This window comes from Leptonychotes weddellii, chromosome 9 (genome assembly GCF_054177405.1).
Source record: "Leptonychotes weddellii isolate Sample4059 chromosome 9, ASM5417740v2, whole genome shotgun sequence".
Classification (NCBI taxonomy): domain Eukaryota; kingdom Metazoa; phylum Chordata; class Mammalia; order Carnivora; family Phocidae; genus Leptonychotes; species Leptonychotes weddellii.
The window spans coordinates 43,967,332-43,985,934 of NC_138377.1; the positions used below are offsets into that span (position 1 = coordinate 43,967,332).

An 18,603-nucleotide genomic window follows, 5' to 3' on the forward strand; every position below is an offset into this window, starting at 1 on the left:
TATGCTAGGATTCAATACATTTTGTTAAAATATTGACAATATTGAACATACATTATTTTTTTTAAGATTTTTTGTCAGCGTGCGCACACAAGCAGGGGGAACGGCAGGCTGAGGGAGAGGCAGGCTTCCCGCTGAGCAGGGAGCCCGATGCAGGACTTTATCCCAAACCCTGGGATCATGACCTGAGCTGAAGGCTTAACCGACTGAGCCACCCAGGTGCGGCCCCCCTTTTAAGATTTTTTTGTCAGAGATAGAGAGCTGACATTATTTTACCTCTATGAATTAAAGTCTGCAGGTTCAAACAAAGAAGAAAAAGGGAAGAAGGGGAAGAAAGGAAAAACAAAGGATGAACCTGTAAAGAAACAGCCCCAGAAACCTAGAGGTGGACCAAGGGCTTCAGACAGCATAAAGAAAGAAACTCCCTCCCTTGAGGTTGTAACTCATGAGTTACAAGACTTGGCCGTAGATGATCCACATGATGACAAGGTAGGGCTACCACACATATGTATGTGGGCTTTCGCTTCATTTAAGGTCACTAACCTCCTCAGGGTTCCCAGGACACAAGGCTTACAGTAAGTGCTAAAACCAGGACAGGTGGTAAACTTATTCTTAATGGAAGGTCATCTTAGAAATACAACCTAAAAGACTAAATTTCCAGGATATGTGTAAAAATGGTCGTGTTCATGATAAAAAGTTTTTTTACAAGCCTTTAGAAAATAATTTTATGGAGAGGCTTTATCTGATTCTAATGTGGGAACTTAGTTACAATAAGACAATTCGGATTGTCTTGAAGATGAGTAGAAAGTAAATTTGCACTTCTCTAGATTTTTCTATAGGAATATATGCTGTTTATCTTACATAATGTTTACAGTGCTTGTGCAGCTCAAGTGCCAAGTGCCCTGGTTGAAAAACCAGCAAGAAGTGAACATAATTTATCCAGTTAAGATGGTTGCCTAATTATTCTATCAGCTGAATACAAGCCCAGCTTTAAGTGTATCTTCTTGAAATCCTGAGCAAAGGATTTATTACTTTATAAAACTGGAAAAAATTTGGCTTCACTGGTATTTGTATTTATAGCCCTTAAAGCTTTGGTTAGAATCGTGAGCTCTGTTCAGTGTAGGTAATGCTTACAGGGATTCTCAGTGTGTTACTGTTTTCTTTTTTCCCTGAACAATGTTACTGTTTTATAATGTGACAACCCATTTTGATCCTCAAATGTTTACACTGTTCTCATATCTGTAATTTATTCTATAAACCAGAGACTCATAAATATTGAGGTGTTATGAATTATACATAAAAAATCTATTTGGAGATAATCTAAGAAGAGCAAACAAAAGTAAGCTTACCTTAATATGTGAAAAATTTATCCTAGAACTATTGAACAGAGACTAAAAAATAAAAGTTCTGTTCACCAGGATTCTCCATTTTCCTTTGGCAAACATACCAAATTTGTCATTTTAAATTATTTTACATTGAAGATTGTCATTTTACATTTAATTTCACTGTTTTAGCATGCACTCCATGTGAGTCTTTTTTTTTTTTAACTTCAGAGAACAGTGCTTTTTCTCTTTGAATGGCATTGCTCTCTAAAATAGGAGATGCACAAATTAATTCAGTTTTGGGACACTGAAGAACACAGTCTTGGGGTCCATAACCTGTTGTTTAGATGTGAGTCTTATTATGTTGTTTTTTTTCTCCTCATAGTTTTTAATCATGTGAAATTTCAATTTAAGTTATAGCTGACTTTTAAAATTTTGTTTGGAGCAGGAAGAGCAAGATCTGGATCAACAGGGTAATGAGGTATGATTTTGTGTTGGGGTCCCTACTGTAACACTCTGACTACAGTCTAGTTCCCAAAATATTTGATATACAATTTCTAACTAATTAAAACTTCTAAGGCTAAGACAAGATTGTAGGCTCTGGAGTCCAACATTCTGGGTTTGAATCCCAACTTTGCTACACGTAACTGCAACCTTGAAGCATTATTTTTTGTGCTTCTGTTTCCTCATCTGGAGAGTGGGGGTGATTGGTCCCTACCAGGAGAGTGTTGTTTGGAGAATATACATAAAGCATTTTAGAAAAGTCCATGGCACATAGTAAACACTTCAGCACCAAGCATCTTGTCCAAGTTTTATTCATGTTGCTAAATAAATATGGCTTATCCTGTAGGCAGCCCACCAAAGGGCAACTCTGAGAAGCCCGTAAGATTTTTCCTTAAGAACAGGCAAAATGTCTGGGGTGGGCCAGGGTGGGGCCACTAGAAAATCCCCCTAGTCAAAAACTGCTAGTCCAGCTAAAGTATCAGTCCCATTTCCAGGCAATGGATTTAAATCTGTTTGTGGTCATTATTATAAATCATTTTAATCCATAGTTTTCTGCAACAAATAACATCCAACAAGTTTTTTCTCCCTTAAATGTATTTACAAGTATTATTTTTGAAAATCATTGTTCTCATTTCTCATTATGCTATACAAAAATTTTAGTAGTAAAGAATATAAACACCATTGGTCTTAAACTCTTTGGAACTAGAAATAGAAAGCAGAGCTTAGGACTATAGGCCTATCAGAAAAAAATAAAAATATATTGAGATACTAGACTTTTTTTAGGACTGGTAAGAATTTTATAATTGTTTTTGTTTTCCCTTTTTAGGAAAATCTCTTTGACTCTTTGACTGGGCAGCCACATCCTGAAGATGTATTACTGTTTGCCATTCCAATATGTGCCCCTTACACCACCATGACAAACTATAAGTAAGTCATCTATAGTTAAAACTGCTGACACAATAGTGACTTATGATTTTGTAATCTCTGTTCAGTAACACACGCAATTCCTTTTTAAAGATACAAAGTGAAACTTACTCCTGGAGTTCAGAAAAAGGGAAAAGGTATTTAAAAATTTTTTTTTGAATTATGATTTTGAACATTTCTTCATTGAACAGAAGTAGATTCTTCTATTTTCTATTTACAGCGGCAAAAACAGCCTTGAATAGTTTCATGCATTCCAAAGAAGCAACAGCAAGAGAAAAAGACTTGTTTCGCAGTGTAAAGGTAAAGTATTCCTCCTGAAGTCTGGAGATAGTGGTGTAGTTAAAAATGTTAGCAGTTACAATTTTTTACTGTCAGTTCTTTATTCAGTAGATGCAAGCTGCAGCTGTTGTTTTGGTAGAAAATGTTGTCTTACTAGAAGCAGTGTAAAATAAGTAAAATCATTCCAGTTGAAAATTTTGGAAATGCCTTTCTTTTGACAGCAGAGGACACATAATTGTCATAAAAGAAACATGACCACCATATAGAATGTGAAGATATTCAGCAATTCTCTTTTTTTAGGACACGGATTTATCAAGAAACATTCCTGGCAAAGTCAAAGTGTCTGCACCCAATCTTCTGAATGTAAAAAGGAAATAGCTGAAATGAAATCCTAAAATATTTGAGAAGAGCCAATTTTATAGCCTTTTGGAAGTTCAGAGATGAAAACACCATGTAACCAGACTTCCGCATTTAAAAAATGAACTAAACATTGCCTTGCTATATTCGCCAAAAGGACTTGTTTTTTTTTCCAGTTTTTTAGAGAGGAAACACTATGATAGGACTTCCTAAAATATTTGTGACAGTTAAATGCTAATTGTATACATCTGTAGTTATTCTACATTTTCTTAAAATTTGGGAGGTTAATACTAAGTTTTCATTTCATGTTGTAAAGAAGTCGAACAGTGAAGTGGCTCAGTTGCTTAGACTATTGACTTGGTAGTCTACCGTATATAACATCTAATATATCTATTACAGGTCAATCACAAGGTTTTTTTTTTTGTTTTTTTTTCTGGTGGCATGGTGAGGGTTGGGGGTGCTCAACATTTAGGTTTAAGTCTTGAAAACCTTCTGCCTTTACTTGTCAAAAAATATATTAGATCAGATTTAAAATACACATTATTCAGCCTAAGAAATAACACCTAGAAAAAATTGGTATTGATCATTTCCATGCATTTACACAACTTCACTTTTCATCCTGATTTCTTCCTTGTTTCTACCATTTTATTTTCTACCTTTAGTAATTATCAGCATGTTACAGAGTATCTTAAAGACCTATGATATCATAAGTGCACTTTTAGGCTTATCACTAGACTCCTGACCCAGTTCATCCTCTTCTATCTCTTAACAGAACGAGGAGTTTTTTTTATGAGCTAAAACACTGTTACTTATTAAATGATTAGACGATAGCTACCTACAGTCAATAAGGCCACTTGCCCCGCCCCATACCAGAGCATTAATAAGGTCAAAGTACTGAATAGCTGTTGGTCCTTCCAAAATTTCTTTAACCAGCTTAGTCCTATTGAGAATATTTTTCCATTTGAAATTAATGTAAAAAAAAAAAAACCTTTGTAATTATATGGCCTAGTGTTGTAAATACAACAGACTACTCTTGCCATTAAACCCTAAAATATTAATTTAAAAAAATAACCACCATTTTGATAGTAATAATAATTAGCATAATGTTTCTACATCTACAGCTATATATCCTGAAGTTACTAAAAAGGAAATATAATAACCATTCCTTGGGGTAAAAAGCCCAAGTATTAATGAAGACAGTTACTGGTGTTAAATACATTTATTGTAAACTTTAGACACAAAAATAGGTTCTCTAGGCCATTCACATGCACATTAAAACCAAAAAGCTGCAAACTACAACAATGCATATAATTATACAAATGACACCACTCTCTGATGTTTACAGAATTGCTGTCCATGCAAGGTGATCAGAGGCATTATCTATGAAGCCTTAAGATCCAGAAGTGTTGTTACTACCAAACCTCTGATTAATACTGTGAAGTAAGTGTTTCGGAAGGCAGTTCCATGAGTTGGCTAACATTTCTTTAAAGCAAATGACTGCTTCTAAGCTTAGCCTGAAAGTGGACAAGAGAAAAATAGTTTTGCTTTACTATTTGGAAGTACATTAATTTGAAGACTTATAAACACTGCCCCCCCCCCCAAAAAAAAACACTTTAAAGATTTTCATAGGAACTGGTTAGTTCTATCATTGAAGGCTTGTTATTGCCCTTAAGTTATCTATAAACCTGGTTTTTCAAGAGCATTAATTTAAAATGAAGTACCTAGTAAAAAGTTACTTACCTTACAAGAGATTTTGGTTGAACTGAAAATATAAGTATTTCATTACTGTGTGCCTGAAAAATAGATACGAAAAACACATTCAAAAGTAAGTATTCCACAGTAAGTTTCAGAAGTATTATGAAGTGTCCTTTAACTAGGGTAGTGTACTTACAGCTCTGTGATGGACAAGGAGGTTATTGGCGCACCCGCCAAACACAATTACTTCTCCTTCGTCGCTGGCACAAGCTGTATGCCATAATCTATATTTAAAACAGAAGCTTGAATTTGAAGCTACCCAAACACCAAATTGACAATTTATACTACAGAACAGAATGATGAAATAAAGAGATCTTTAGTACAGACCAGAAACATGTTGAGAAGGAATTTATCTTAAGTAGCAAACACTAGAAAAAAATCAATGTCTGTTTTATCTGGATGTTATCATTTTAGCTCTCTGGTCCAGTCCTAATTTATGCAGTGAGGGGTTTGAACTGAATGATCTGTTCTCTAGGTCTTTGTTAGCAATAAAAACCTTATGGGAGATGTGTGGTATATGCCCTCTTGATCTTCTTCTTTTCATGGCAGGGCCAGTCGACCTGGATGCTGAATCTGCCTGAGATACGCAAAGTATCAGGCCTGGTAATTCTATGGAAAGAATTTTTGTGCCATCAATGAAGGCTTTGTGCATAAGTGTACTTAAGTTAGAGGCTTGGGGGGAAAATGCAGGCTGGCCTACTTAAATGTGATTTGAATACCAGTTGTGACTATATCATATCCTTTAGCAGTTTTTCTGACAGTTCTTTTTGGGGGGATTTGACTTAGTATTTGTTCTATAGAGCTACTGCAAATCTGATAGAAAGTTCTTGATTTTTTTCCCTACATACATTCTTCTCTCCTTTCCAGTTACTTTTTTAAAATGGCAAACCTAGAAGCAGTTGAATTCACTTGAGAAAAGAGCTTGATTATAAATTTTAACTACATCAATTTTATGATAAAAGCAGCAGCAAAAGTCAAAGTCCAGCTGTTTTTTTACGCACAGTGACAAAAAAGAAAGCATTCGATACTAGGATAACACTGGTTTTCTTTTCTTTCAAGAGGTACGATGTGAAACCTTAGTGAGTGCTAGGATTTTTATAGTAAGAATGAGGGATTTAATGCAGCCACAATTTACTCTCTCATTACCAGTCTTGTACATCTTTATGGACCTCAATTATTCAGTACAAGAATATTTTTTAAATAGTTCATACCTTGGTTTCTCAGTATAGGGATGATTAAACTGTATCCATTCATTTTTACTGATGCAGTAAGTCCAGGCATCACCTGATTGAAGCAAAGAAAAAATAGCCATGAAGTATATTATTTTGTCAATAGCACTCTGATAAAGGGCAAAGCTTTAACAAGAAAGATAATAAATCAGATTGTGAGTACAAACAGGAAGTATATATCCTTTTTTTAGCCCTTCGTCTGTTACAACCCTTCAGCGGGGCTTTTAAGTGTTTCACTGGACAGAATCAATGGATGTCCTAGTATAAAAACAATTACAGGTTTGTTATGGAATCAAAATTAATAGCAAATCTTCCAACCAACCCTATAGCCCTCTGATATATCTAAAATAGACTGATTTTTTCCCAGCTATTTATAGATCACATATGAATGATATGATTTCTTATATTTTTAAAAGACTTACTCAGCGGCTGTTTATCAGTGGTAAATCCTCCAAAAAGAAAGAGATGATCTGAAGAAACTGGTGTGAGTGAGTGCCAAGATCGGCCAACTGGGCATATGCCTTGTGGAATTCTGAAAACAGCAGCTAAGTTACAATATCTGTGTTTAAAAGCAGCTACTATTTAATACACAGAAATACTGAAGAAGTTTTCTTTTAAAGTTTATATAGAATTATGAAAAAAAGAGACTTTAAATTTAAAAAACTTCTTGGTATTAGTAGCTACATGCTTTAGAATTAACCATGTTCTTAGAAGGTAGAGCCAACCTCAGGCCTTTTCTTTTCAACAAACACTGGGCATACGCTGTTGTGCCAGGTACAGTTACGGAAACAGGAAATTAAAAAAAAAAATTCCTTTAAGGATCTAGTCATGTTTATTTAAATACTCAAGTTATAGAAAATTTAAGCAAGTACATTATATACTGATAACAGAACTAAAAAAATTGAATGTTTTAAAAATAATTATCTAAAGTGATACATACAATTCATTCCACTCCCATGTGTCCAGATTAAGATAGTGAAGATCATTCATTCTAGCATCCTGAAGAAGGACAATTAAGTAATTATCATTTTGAATGACTCAAAAGCAAGTCATTGAAACTCTTCCTACACTTACTCGGTATCTGCCTCCAAACACAAAGCCTTTGTTTCCAACAGTTGCACAGGCGTGGGCAGCACGAGGTGAAGGTGCTTTACCCTATAAAAGTCATAAAAGCAATTTTTTAAAACAAATACCAGAGTCTTCTCTGGGTATGTGATGAGGATATGCAAGACACCTGAGCCTTTAAGCGAAAGTGCAGATGTCTGTTCAACAGTAACACTAAAACTGCGAACTGTAATTTTATATTTGAGATGTGTTACCAAATGCTCTAGTTAATAGAATCCTTGTCTTATTTTTATCTTTTGTAAAATAAAAGGTAGCACATTATAGGACACCTGTGTCAGACGAAAAGGAAATCTAATATTTGAGTAACTTAAACTACAATCTAGTGCTAGGTCATTTATTTAGTTACAAACAATACCACTTAACCTCTATTAGATAATGGATGCTGGGTTAGTCTATATATTCACTAAACTTTTCTGAGGTATGGACTCCTTGGAGAAAAATGAAAGCAATGGACCTTCTCTCTCCAGAAAAAGAGGAATGAACTGTCCATTTTTACCACCTCCCAACTCCCTTTCTCCTCCAAGGAGCTTTGCTTTAATAATTCATTATTCTTCAGTAACTCACAGTAGTGATAGGCTGACTCCAGATAAATGTTTCAGTGTCTAAAATATGTACATGATCATTCCATCCTCTTGGGTGGCTTGAATTCTACAGAAAATGAATAAGAATCTGAGTTATTTTACAAATGTTTGTAAAATTATATAGCTTTGTCTGGTTTATGAATAAGGCAAAACAAGACTAGCAAATATGTATTATTTCAATATACCAAGAAGGCCACATACAAATACGAAACCTCACTTACCCAAAAAGATGTTTCATCAAATTCAAAAGTTCCCAATACTTTATCTTCAGGTAAATATCCATAACCTCCAAAAAATATTAACCTGTTTGATAAAAAACCAAAACACTAAAAATTCAAACATCCACCGGTTAGGAAGATACAAGAAGTTTTTCTTTTGTCATGCTACGAATTGAGAAGGCACACTTAAATATAGAAAATACTTATTCACATAATAATGGCTACTATGGCTAATTATGCCTTCAGTGCTATGTTAAGCACTTTAATGTATGGATTCACTTAACCCTCATATGGGCCCTAGAAGGTACGTTCTAAGGTTAGAATGGTTATAGTCTAAAGATACTCGGATGGCAAACCACTTTGCACATAAACACTCAAACCTACGGGGCTGCTAACTCACTTGTTTTTATATACCCAGACACCAAGTTTGTCCTTTGATGATGGAGGAATTCCTTGGCAATCAATCCTTTCCCACTGTAATACTCTGTCAGTAGACCTTGAATCCAGCATGTAGAACTGTCAGAAGCAATGATTTCAGTTAGATTTGGTTATGTGCAAGGAATTCCACCTTGGCATTTAATTTGATTGTGATTTAACGATAATAGGAACGTCCTTTAATTCAGTTCTCCTAAAAGTGTGATTACAGACTGTTACTGGTCTGAATCTACATAAGGAACTTACGCCAGAATGTAAACTGCCTAAGTCACTAGGCACCCTGTTCAGCTCATTTTTTTCCCAATCGCCTCATTTTTTTGATGAAGGAATAGAAGTGTGTGGATTTTTATTCTGTGCCTTATTACATAGGCACTTTGAGTCCTACTAATCTAATTTATGGGTAGGAAGATGGTATTACCAAAAAAATTCAACTCAGCAATTTCACCTTCAAATTGAATTTAACAAACACGTCTTAAGTGCCTACTTAGTTGTTTAAGATTTATCCTTAGCTGCTACAGTTAAGTACTGGTCTTTCTTTCGAAGGGTTCCCAGCCAGGTACTTGAATAAATCTGATCATTTTATATATATCTTCTTACTTCTCTTAAGACCCCTAAGCTTCCTTCCGATCAAATTTAAAATACTCAACCCCCAGCCATTTGATACACTAACTACTCCCATTTTTCTGTCCAGCCCTAAAGCCACAGCTTCTTTCCCAAGCTGCTTCATGTTGTGTCCAAGTTCTCTTTCTCCGCCTAAGCCCCGAAAAACACATGGCTCCACTACCCCCACAGCAGTGCCTTGCAAAATCTTTTAGGCACAGAACCCTTTCTTCAAACAAAATCCTCAGCAAAGCCTAACTGAAGAGGAGCTACGCTTGTTAAGATGGGAGTCGGGACGGGTGGTCTGGAGCCTGCCCAACACCAGTATGCTCGTCCCCCAGGTGTCCCAAGGCCTGTGAAAGAAATCCCTAGAGCGCCTAGGAGTACAGTCTGAAACTCTTGTCATCCACACTGAACCACTTGGCGTTCCCATAAATAAGACATACTTGTTTATACCTCTGCCTCTTGATATCTGTATCTTGGCTACCCCTTCCAATTATGATTCAATTCAACCCTCTTGGGTGAAGACTTTCCTTATTCTGTTCCTCCATCCTGCCAAACACAATGTCAAGGATTCTTTTTCAGATTTAACAATATTTAAATACTTAACAATATTTACTGAGCTATTATACTATGAGCTCTATGTATCTCCTTATATGCTACTGAAATCAGCTACTTCTTTTGTGTGTCCCTTTTAGAATGTGAGTTCCTAGGGGTGGGGACTGTATCTTTCATCTCTGTGTCTCCGGAGTCTAACCAAAGTGCTCACAAGGTGCTAAGTTGCTAAATAAATTTATGAGTCTCCCTAAATCATATGCACCTTTCTGACTGACATTTGTGTCTTACTGGCTTGAGACAACAACTGTTCTCTTGTTCCGATTTGGAAAAAAACACCGACAAAGTCTGAACAACCAGTATCTTATAGTGCCATATTATAGGAATGTTAGTATATAAAATGTTGTCAGTATTAATTTATCCTTATAGCTGAGTGGTGGTCTGCTAATTTTTACCCTGCCCCTCATGATTGCATCTTGTTTTCATTTGGTTTACTAATATTTATCTAACACCCCAGGGTTCTAAGAGACTAAGCAGTTGCAGAGAGCACAAAGCAAAACCACTTAGGAAATTACTGCACATAAGTTATCAACCAAAGTTGATTTTACCAAAGGCCTAGATGTAGACTGGTAGACAAAATACTAAAATAAAATGCACATTCATACCATTATCACATGCGTGTATTTTTTAAACTGGGACAGGAGTAAGTATGGACTAACCTTAGAAATCTGAAGTTGTCTGAAAAAGAGTAAAATTGCCTTGAACCATAATCCTGAGAAACACTAACCTTATTTGTGTTGCCTCTTGAATGATGTCCCCCGAACAAGTAGAGCACCCTGTCTACACACACAGCACAGCTTCCTGACATGGAAGGAGGAACATCTCCTTCCGTGTTAATTTTTTTCCTGAGGGCAGAAAAAACAATGTAAATGTTTCACAAAAGGGAAGAAATGCAAAAGTTACTCACTTTTCTCCTATCCCCACAATAAAGGGAAAAAGATAAAATAGGCTGGCCAGCTAGATAACGCCTGGGGTCTCTTCTAGCTCTAAAATTAATCCAGGGAAGTTCTTTGCTCCCCAGCCGCTCTCCAGGCAGTAGATGCTGCCGCACGGGCAGTGAGAATTCAGAAGCTTCCGTGTTGGGTAAGCCTAAGAGCACACCATTTTGTGTGGCTCCAACTAAACTGCTGCTCTTTACTGACCTAACCAGTGGCTATTTCGTTTTTGGTTTCGAGTGAGCCAGGAACCCCAAGGAAAACTTCATCCCTCTCCTGACAGATTAATTCAACACGTGTGTTTTATTCAGTCACCTTTTAGCCATTCAAATGAATCTGATGATTCAGACCTTCTGTAAAATTATAGGCAGTTAGTACTTACTGTAGGCCAAGCACTCCTCTGAGTGCTTTGCATGCCTTAAAACATTCTGATCTCAATCAAAAAGTCTAAGAAATCCAAGATTCGGAATATTAATAGGTTAAGGTCTTCTGCTCACTTTATCACTTTATGCTAAGCTTTAAGTTTTGGTAGGCTTATTTTTACAAATCCTGTATGGGGCTGAATGTTTTAAAAAATTTGTAGAATTCCCCTATTAAAAGGAATACTATTAAAATTTCCAATTCCCAAAAAAAAAAAAAAAAAAGCAAACAGCTCAAATCAACACTGATTTGCTATGTACAGAAATAATGTTGACTTTTTAGTTGAAACCCTTAAATCAGGTGGGACCACTACTGTTCTAGTTCTGTGATCTAGAATGTGCAAAATACGTAAAGGGCACAGACTTCTTACAAAGCAAACCATGGAGAAGACTACTTGATAAATCCCCAAACCTGGCTAACCCAGCATTTTCAGAACCATGTTAATTCTGCCAAGAACATACTCTTGAGTACCACTGTTAGGAGACTGGCAAAAGATCTTTTCAGAATATGCCCAGTTGTATGGAAGGCAAATTTAGGTTAGTGTTTTTTAACACTATTTTAAAGAGATCTGCATTGAAATTTTAATGTTAGAGCTCAGGAGAATACCATCTTTATTTCTAGCAGATACAATCTAGAAATCCTTTTCTCATTTACCATATAACAAGATAGAACATTTTGAAAAAATATATATAGAACTTTTACTATATTCCCATTCCAGGATCTGAAGCCTCTACTTCTTTAATATTACAAGGATACTTTATAGAGCCTTGAATAGAAGTGTCTTCAAAGGTCATCAAAGTACCAAATTACTGAACTACTGAAGAGTTGCTAAAATATCTAAGCTTAGCAGCTAAGCTGAACTAGCAGAACACTGTTTGTAGAACCTAGTTTTGCATCTTCAATTAAAATATTTTTATTCTAATAGAATGAGCTTTACGGAATTTTTTTCTTTTTTTAAGATTTATTTTATTTTAGAGAGAGTGGGGTGGGGGGGGCAGGGAGAGGGAGAGAATCTTCAAGCAGATTCCCTGCTGAACATGGAGCCCAACTTAGGGCCCGATCTCACGACCCTGAGATCATAACCTGAGCCGAAACCAAGAGTTGGACACTTGACTGACTGAGCCACCCAGACACCCCCAGGGTTTCTTTTTATTTGCAATCTTATTTGAACTTTTTAGTCTCGCTCATAATATCCACAGTTACCATCTTCCAGTCTCCATGTTGTAGATCCATAGTTCTTCTCTAGGCAGATAAAAGTCATATAATCCTCTGACTTGATTACTCTAAGAAGAATAAAAAAATAGCAAATATAAAAAATAATTGGTATTCTAAAGAGGCAGTATTGTGTATTTTTTCATATCTACCTAGAGATACTAATGAGAGTTATGAGAAGTTAAAGAGGTCTTACAATTCAGTTCTAGCCATGGGCAATCCTCCCATGTGGAACCAGGATTCAAGGGAATTTGCAACTGCAGTCGAGGCCCAACCTCCCCAACCTTTGAACCTCGCTGGCCACTTTTTGAACAATGTCAACAAACGGTGAACAATAGCAGTTCACGGAGAATGGGTGTCAGAGTTGAATAAGCTTGTATATTAAGTATTATACAGAAATAGAGGAGGTGGCCATGTAAATATTTTCTATTCCACCACTTATGAAGAGAAGGCTGGAAACAAGACAGCAGGCTGACCCGGAGTAGAGCAGCCTCGCCCGAAGAGAACGGACTACTGTGTAGGAAGCTAAGGTTTATTGCCTTCAAAACAATCTCCAAAGGCTTCTCAGGGTTCTAGCCAAAATACTGAGGACAGCCTGTTTTGGAACCACCCACTTACTTCACTGATCATGCCTCCCTCCTGCGAAGTCCTAGGCATCCAGGCCCTCAAAAACTCACCATCAAAAATCTTCCTGACAACCTTCCCCATCCCCACTTCCCAAAGTAAAGTCCCATTCCCTCAACGCTGCTGACTTTCACAAACAGAATTATGAATTAGTAGTTTAGACCAAAGTGTGACTAACAGGTTAACTTCTCCAATGGAATCATTTACATTTAATAAGCAGCTCTACATACCTGCCCCTTCCTCCTACCAAGTACCCTCCTCTAAACACCTATTCATTGGACCCTGAGGAAAACGTTGCAGATTAATTAGGACTGGCGCAAAAAAAAAAAAAAATGCTCTTGTGGTTAAACTAAATGAATTCATCGGGACAGCCACAGCAGTTTATTCCATCTGCCTTTTTGGACAGTCATCAGCTATAATCAGGTCAACTGTGCCAGAGGCCAAAATCTATTACCACAGTCAAAATAAGTCATCCCAAGACACCGGTGTAGTGGACCAGATTTCAAGCAAATGGGGGTGGGGAGATCTATTTTAAGACCAAAAGGGACTAAAAAGTATTTTTGGGAGGAATGGATCAGAGCCACCCCTGCAAATGCAATGAGCCAATTCTAGAATGTGGAGTGTTACTGGGAAGCTCTAATAAAAGGGCAGGAGAACTGGTGAACAAGGTTTCAGTAGGAAACTGGGGAGGATTCCGCAGCCAGAGGTAGCAAGAAGTGCAACGGACTCTAAACTGGTAACGAATCACATTGCTTATGATTAGGGGTTAAAGAGCTGACCTGGTGGTTACAATTGTTGCTGTTGATTTTTCTGGTTACTGGTGGAGCCTTTTCCGTTAATTTTCTTAATAGGGGTTTCGTCTGAAAAATGTCAACCCTTTCTCAGCTGAAACCAAAAGGCAATCAGCCCTGCAATGTTCAAACAACAGGGTAACGGCCATCTGCACAGGTGTAGCTAGGACTCCTGAACGGGCGGGAAGGTTGAACAAGGCGATTCCTGCGGCCTTCGGCAATTCCAGGGAGTTTTCCTACACCTCGGTTACCCCGTAAGCGGGCAACGGATTCCGTGGGCCAAATGACCCCAGCTCCGGAGGGTAAAGTGCTCCCCAGCGGGCCCGATAAACGGTTAAGAGGGACATCACACGTCACCACTCTTACACCCCCCCCCCAACCTTTTGAAATAAAACACGTCTCGGAGTCTTGCGCCGCCCAACGCGCCCTCCCCCAAATAACGCTCCAACTTCCACCAGTGCCCAGGGCCGCCGGGGGCGCCGCGCGCGGGGGGACGGGGGGCGCGCGGGGTGGCGGGCTCTGCAAGCGGCGGGCTGGCGTGACAACAGCCCAGGCGCGTCCGGGCGGGTTGGGGGACTGGCGAGGAGCCCCCCGCTCGCGAGAAAATGCACCGACGGGCAGAGTAGCGTCGCGGGGGCGCCCCGGGGGGCCGCTCTGGCCTGCCCGCCGACCCGCCCTCGGGGACCGGCCGAACGACGCCCGCCGCGGCCGGCCGCCCACTGACCTTGTAGCCGCCCCAGACGAACATGTGGCGCCCGTCGCCCACCGCTACGTGGCCGCTGCGCTCGGCCGGGCAGGCGAGCTCCATGGACTCATAGCCCTCGTAGGCTGGCCCCGGCAAGTCGTCCGCCCGCAGATCCTCGTTGCCATCAGCCATCTTGAGGCTGCACTTTTGTTCACCAACAATCCTCACACCCGCGAGGGGGGAAGAGACAAAGGAAAAGGAAGAAATGCACGGCGGCGAGAGGCGAGCAGAAGGCGGCGGCGAAAGGGACGGCGTGAAGGCCGCTCGCTGGCCGCCCGCTCGCCGCCCGCGCCCTCCCGGCCCTCCTCAGCGAGGACAGCCTCTCCGCCGCCTGGGCTGCGCCGCGGGGTCGCGGGCCGGGGGCGGCGGCGGAGGCGGCAGCACGGCCGAAAGGGGGTCCACTTGGGGCCAGGACTAGCTTCCAGCCTGCCCGCCCCGCCTCCAGCTCGCCTCTCGCCGCCGCCGGCTCTTGTTTACGCCGCGGCCAGAACCGCCCGTTCCGCTGACGCCGCCCGCCGGGCTCCGGAAGCGCGGCCGGGGCTCAGCGCCCCCAGTGCCGGGTCTTCCCGCCGCAGCCGCCGTCGCTCGCTGGCCCGCAGGCGGCCCGGGCCCCAAACACGCTCCGAGCCTCCTGTCACTGCGGGCGCTGCAAGGATGCGAAGAATGGGAGCCACATTCTTGCAAAAAAAAAAATTTTTTTTTTTTTTACTGAGAAGTCCTCCTCGTGCGATTGAGGAATGTTCTTAAAGGGTTCACAGCCCGAAAAGGGGTAGTGACATTGCTCAATAAGTTTCTGGTCTCAGTCTCTCCAAGAGAGGAGTCCACGCCCTGTTTTCCTGTGGCCACGAGCCGTGGCGCCTGGCCCTCCCGCCTGCTGCCGGCCCGCCTGCTCGCGCGCCGGTGCGCTGGGGGCTCCCGACTTCGCGCCACTCCGATGCCCGCAAAGCGGTTCCTGGCACCTCCGCTCGCTGAGCTCTTCTGGTTCAGCAGAGATCTTAGTGCAGAATCCTTCACCCGGTTTGGAAAATTGTACTGAAAAAGTACATCAGAAACCATCACCGCCCAGCCCTTAAGGGAGGATGGGAAATCCTGTTGACACACAGTTACTGTTTTGTCTTACGTTTTATATGATACATTTCAGTTAGATCAAGAAAATTCGGAATTATTGTAATCTAAACTTGAGTCCTCACCTGTAAAATAGGGTTGGACCAGAATACATCTTAAATCCCCAGTGTAATGGTGCCTCTTTACTTGGATGTGTTTGGTGAGAGGAGTCTGTTTTTATTATCCTGTTTTTTCCATCTTCACGCTGTGGCCACTACTTGGAAGGAATACTTTGAACAATAACAAAGGCTTTCCGGACTCAAATTTGCATAGCCTGAAACTCCTTCTCTAGTCACTGCCCGTATGTTTACAATTTATCAAAATTTGTAGGATGGGTGAAAGCAGTGCTTAGAGGGAAATTTATAGCAGTGACTGCATGTATTAGAAAAGCAAGACCTAGGGGCGCCTGGGTGGCTCAGTCATTAAGCGTCTGCCTTCGGCTCAGGGCATGATCCCAGGGTCCTGGGATTGAGCCCCGCATCGGGCTCCCTGCTCAGCGGGAAGCCTGCTTCTCTCCCTCTCTCGCTTTGTCTCTCTGTCAAATAAATAAAATCTTAAAAAAAAAAAAGAATATATTCCTAACTCATTCTGAGACCAGCATTTCCCTAATATTAAAAACAGACAAAGACATCACAAAAAAAGAAAATGACAGGCCAATATTGGCCAATATTGAACATAGATGCAAAAATCCTCACCAAAATATTGGTAAATCAAATTCAAAAAATTAAAAAAGAACTATACACCATGATCAAGTAAGACTTACCCCAGTATGTAAGGCTGTTCAAAATTTAAAAAGCAGCTAATGTAATCCATCATATCAATAAGCTAATGAAAAATCAAATGATATCAACAGAAGCAGAAAAAATAACATCTATTCAGGATACAAACTCTTAGCAAGGGGTAGCTGAGTGGTTCAGTCGGTTGGGCGTCTGACTCTCGGTTTCAGCTCGGGTCATGGGTTCCGTGTTCTGTGGAGTCTGCTTGTCCCTCTCCCTCTACTCCACCCCCACTCATGCTCTCCTCTCTCTCTCTCAAATAAATAAAAGTAAAATCTTAAAAAAAATCTCAGCAAACTAGGAATAGAGAGGAACTTCCTCAACTTGATAAAGAACATCTACAAAAACCTACAGTTCACATCATACTTAGGGTGAGAAACTCAAAGCATTCCTACTAAGATCAGGAACAAGGAAAGGATGTCTCCTCTCACAACTACTTTCTAACATCATACTGGATTGTCCTCACTAGTAATTATCTACGTAGAAAATCCTTAAAAAATTATTCTGGTACATCCAGACAATGGAATATTATTCAGTGCTGTTTTCAAGCCCTGAAAACATACAAACTTAAATGCTTATTGCTACTGAAATACACCAACTTGGAAAGGCTACATACTGTATGATTCTAACTATATGACATATGGAAAAGGCAAAACTGTGGAGTAAAAAGATCAGTGGTTGCCAGGGGTTAGTGGGGAGGGAGAAATGAGTGAACAGAGCATAGCGGATTTTTAGGGCAGTGAAATGATTTTATATGCTACTATAATGGTAGATACATGTTGTTACACATCTGTTTAAACCCGTTGAATATATACCACCACAAGTGAACCCTAATGTAAACTTTGGACTTCAGATGTGTCTTAGCTTGGCTGCTATAACAAAATACCACAGACTGGATGGTTTGAACAACAGACATTTATTTCTCCCAGTTCTAGAGACTGGGAAGTCCAAGATCAAGGTGCTAGCAGATTTGATTCTGGGTGGGGGCTGGCTTGCTGATGGCTGCCTTCCCATTGCATCCTTACCTGGCAGGGAGTGAGCGAGTGAGCTCTGGTCTGTGCCTCTTCTTAGGACAATAATCCCATCATGGGCTCATCACCTCATGACCTCATCCAAACCTAATTACCTCCTGAAAACCCCACCTCCAAATACTACTACTTTGATTGAGCATCAGAGTTTCAATATATGAATTTGGGGGAACACAAACATTCAGTCTGTAACAGGGTGACAGAAAATGTTCTTGCTGTTCCACGTGCTGGACTGTGTGATAACCTCATCAAACCGGAAATTCCAATATAATCACATTAATCCGGGCACACACACACAAGGTGGGCAGGGAGCATTATATGTTTCTTAAAATTGCTTCTTTTCTTTTGAAATGCTCTGATGTCAACAAATTTTAACTTGTCAGATAGTATATACTATCCTGAAAATTATTCTTAGTTTGTATTATTTCTCTCTCTCACACACATACAATATAAATAAAGCATTACTTTGTGCCTAGACAGAAGGCACGAAGTTCTAAAGAATACTTTTACGCTTCTATTCAAAGGCTAATCATTTTTAAAGGTGTGTGTGCAAAGATACTATTTGGAAAAAAATGTATGTGTTATTGAGTATATCATACTAAAGATGATAATACGCAAAAGAATTCTTCCTGACAACAGGAAGAATATCCTAAGAATATCCATAATATATATGGCTGGAAATCTTCTTCCTTGAGAACCAAATTGGAAACCTATTCTGTGAACCATCTGGAAAAAAGACTATCAACCCCTGTAGAGTCATTTTTCAAACAGGGAGCCTGTGGGGGGAGCTCAGAGCAGAAGTTACGAGGTGTGGCTGTCTTGGGCTCCTCCACGCTGAGGAGATCAGCAGCACAAAAGTGGATAGTAAACCATCAGCTGGTGAGAAGTGAGGAATTAATACTGCTAAAACGGGCTTTGCAGGCTCCCAGAATTTCTACACCCACTACCAGCAGAGAAGCCAAGTCTGGTTTAAGCCAACTTTTGGAGCTTGAAGGTAAAGATCAGAATTTCCTGCCCCTCCTACTAT

General features: G+C 39.9%; 2 protein-coding genes across 4 annotated transcripts in view; one reads left to right on the forward strand and one right to left on the reverse strand.

Annotated features, from left to right (window-relative positions):
• The window catches only part of NEMF (nuclear export mediator factor), a 49,004-nt gene extending 43,350 nt beyond the window's left edge, over positions 1 to 5,654 (forward strand). Inside the window, exons 28-33 of the mRNA XM_081829764.1 lie at positions 236 to 486; positions 1,768 to 1,800; positions 2,650 to 2,750; positions 2,841 to 2,884; positions 2,968 to 3,047; positions 3,327 to 5,654. Of these exons, the coding sequence (XP_081685890.1) occupies positions 236 to 486; positions 1,768 to 1,800; positions 2,650 to 2,750; positions 2,841 to 2,884; positions 2,968 to 3,047; positions 3,327 to 3,404 (587 nt within the window). The 3' untranslated portion in view covers positions 3,405 to 5,654. The remainder of the gene's footprint in view (positions 1 to 235; positions 487 to 1,767; positions 1,801 to 2,649; positions 2,751 to 2,840; positions 2,885 to 2,967; positions 3,048 to 3,326) is intronic.
• On the reverse strand, positions 4,588 to 15,148 carry KLHDC2 (kelch domain containing 2). 3 transcript variants are annotated; one of them, XM_081830564.1, is made up of 14 exons: positions 14,648 to 14,786; positions 13,363 to 13,414; positions 12,500 to 12,579; positions 10,669 to 10,786; positions 8,692 to 8,807; positions 8,295 to 8,376; positions 8,057 to 8,140; positions 7,442 to 7,522; positions 7,308 to 7,366; positions 6,790 to 6,899; positions 6,350 to 6,422; positions 5,275 to 5,362; positions 5,124 to 5,176; positions 4,588 to 4,897 (listed from the first exon to the last, which is right to left on the reverse strand). In XM_081830564.1, exons 3-14 carry the CDS (start codon positions 12,514 to 12,516, stop codon positions 4,774 to 4,776), a joined length of 1,005 nt encoding a protein of 334 aa, XP_081686690.1. In that variant the 5' UTR covers positions 12,517 to 12,579; positions 13,363 to 13,414; positions 14,648 to 14,786; the 3' UTR covers positions 4,588 to 4,773. The 3 variants fall into 3 exon arrangements, 2 of the variants coding, with proteins under 2 accessions (XP_081686690.1, XP_006729682.1); XM_006729619.2 differs by lacking the exon at positions 13,363 to 13,414 and having other exon boundaries at positions 14,648 to 15,144; XR_014148502.1 differs by lacking the exon at positions 13,363 to 13,414 and having other exon boundaries at positions 5,124 to 5,747; positions 14,648 to 15,148.
• Between the last annotated feature and the right edge of the window lie 3,455 nt (positions 15,149 to 18,603).

Excerpts from the sequence above, each read along its gene's own strand:
- KLHDC2 (XM_006729619.2), bottom strand. The coding sequence starts at position 14,800 with ATGGCTGATGGCAACGAGGATCTGCGGGCGGACGACTTGCCGGGGCCA. Across the intron at positions 8,808-10,668 it reads CAAGAGGCAACACAAATAAG|TTCTACATGCTGGATTCAAG; the intron begins GTTAGTGTTTCT and ends TGCTTCTGACAG. Across the intron at positions 5,177-5,274 it reads TCCTTGTCCATCACAGAGCT|GCACACAGTAATGAAATACT; the intron begins GTAAGTACACTA and ends TCTATTTTTCAG.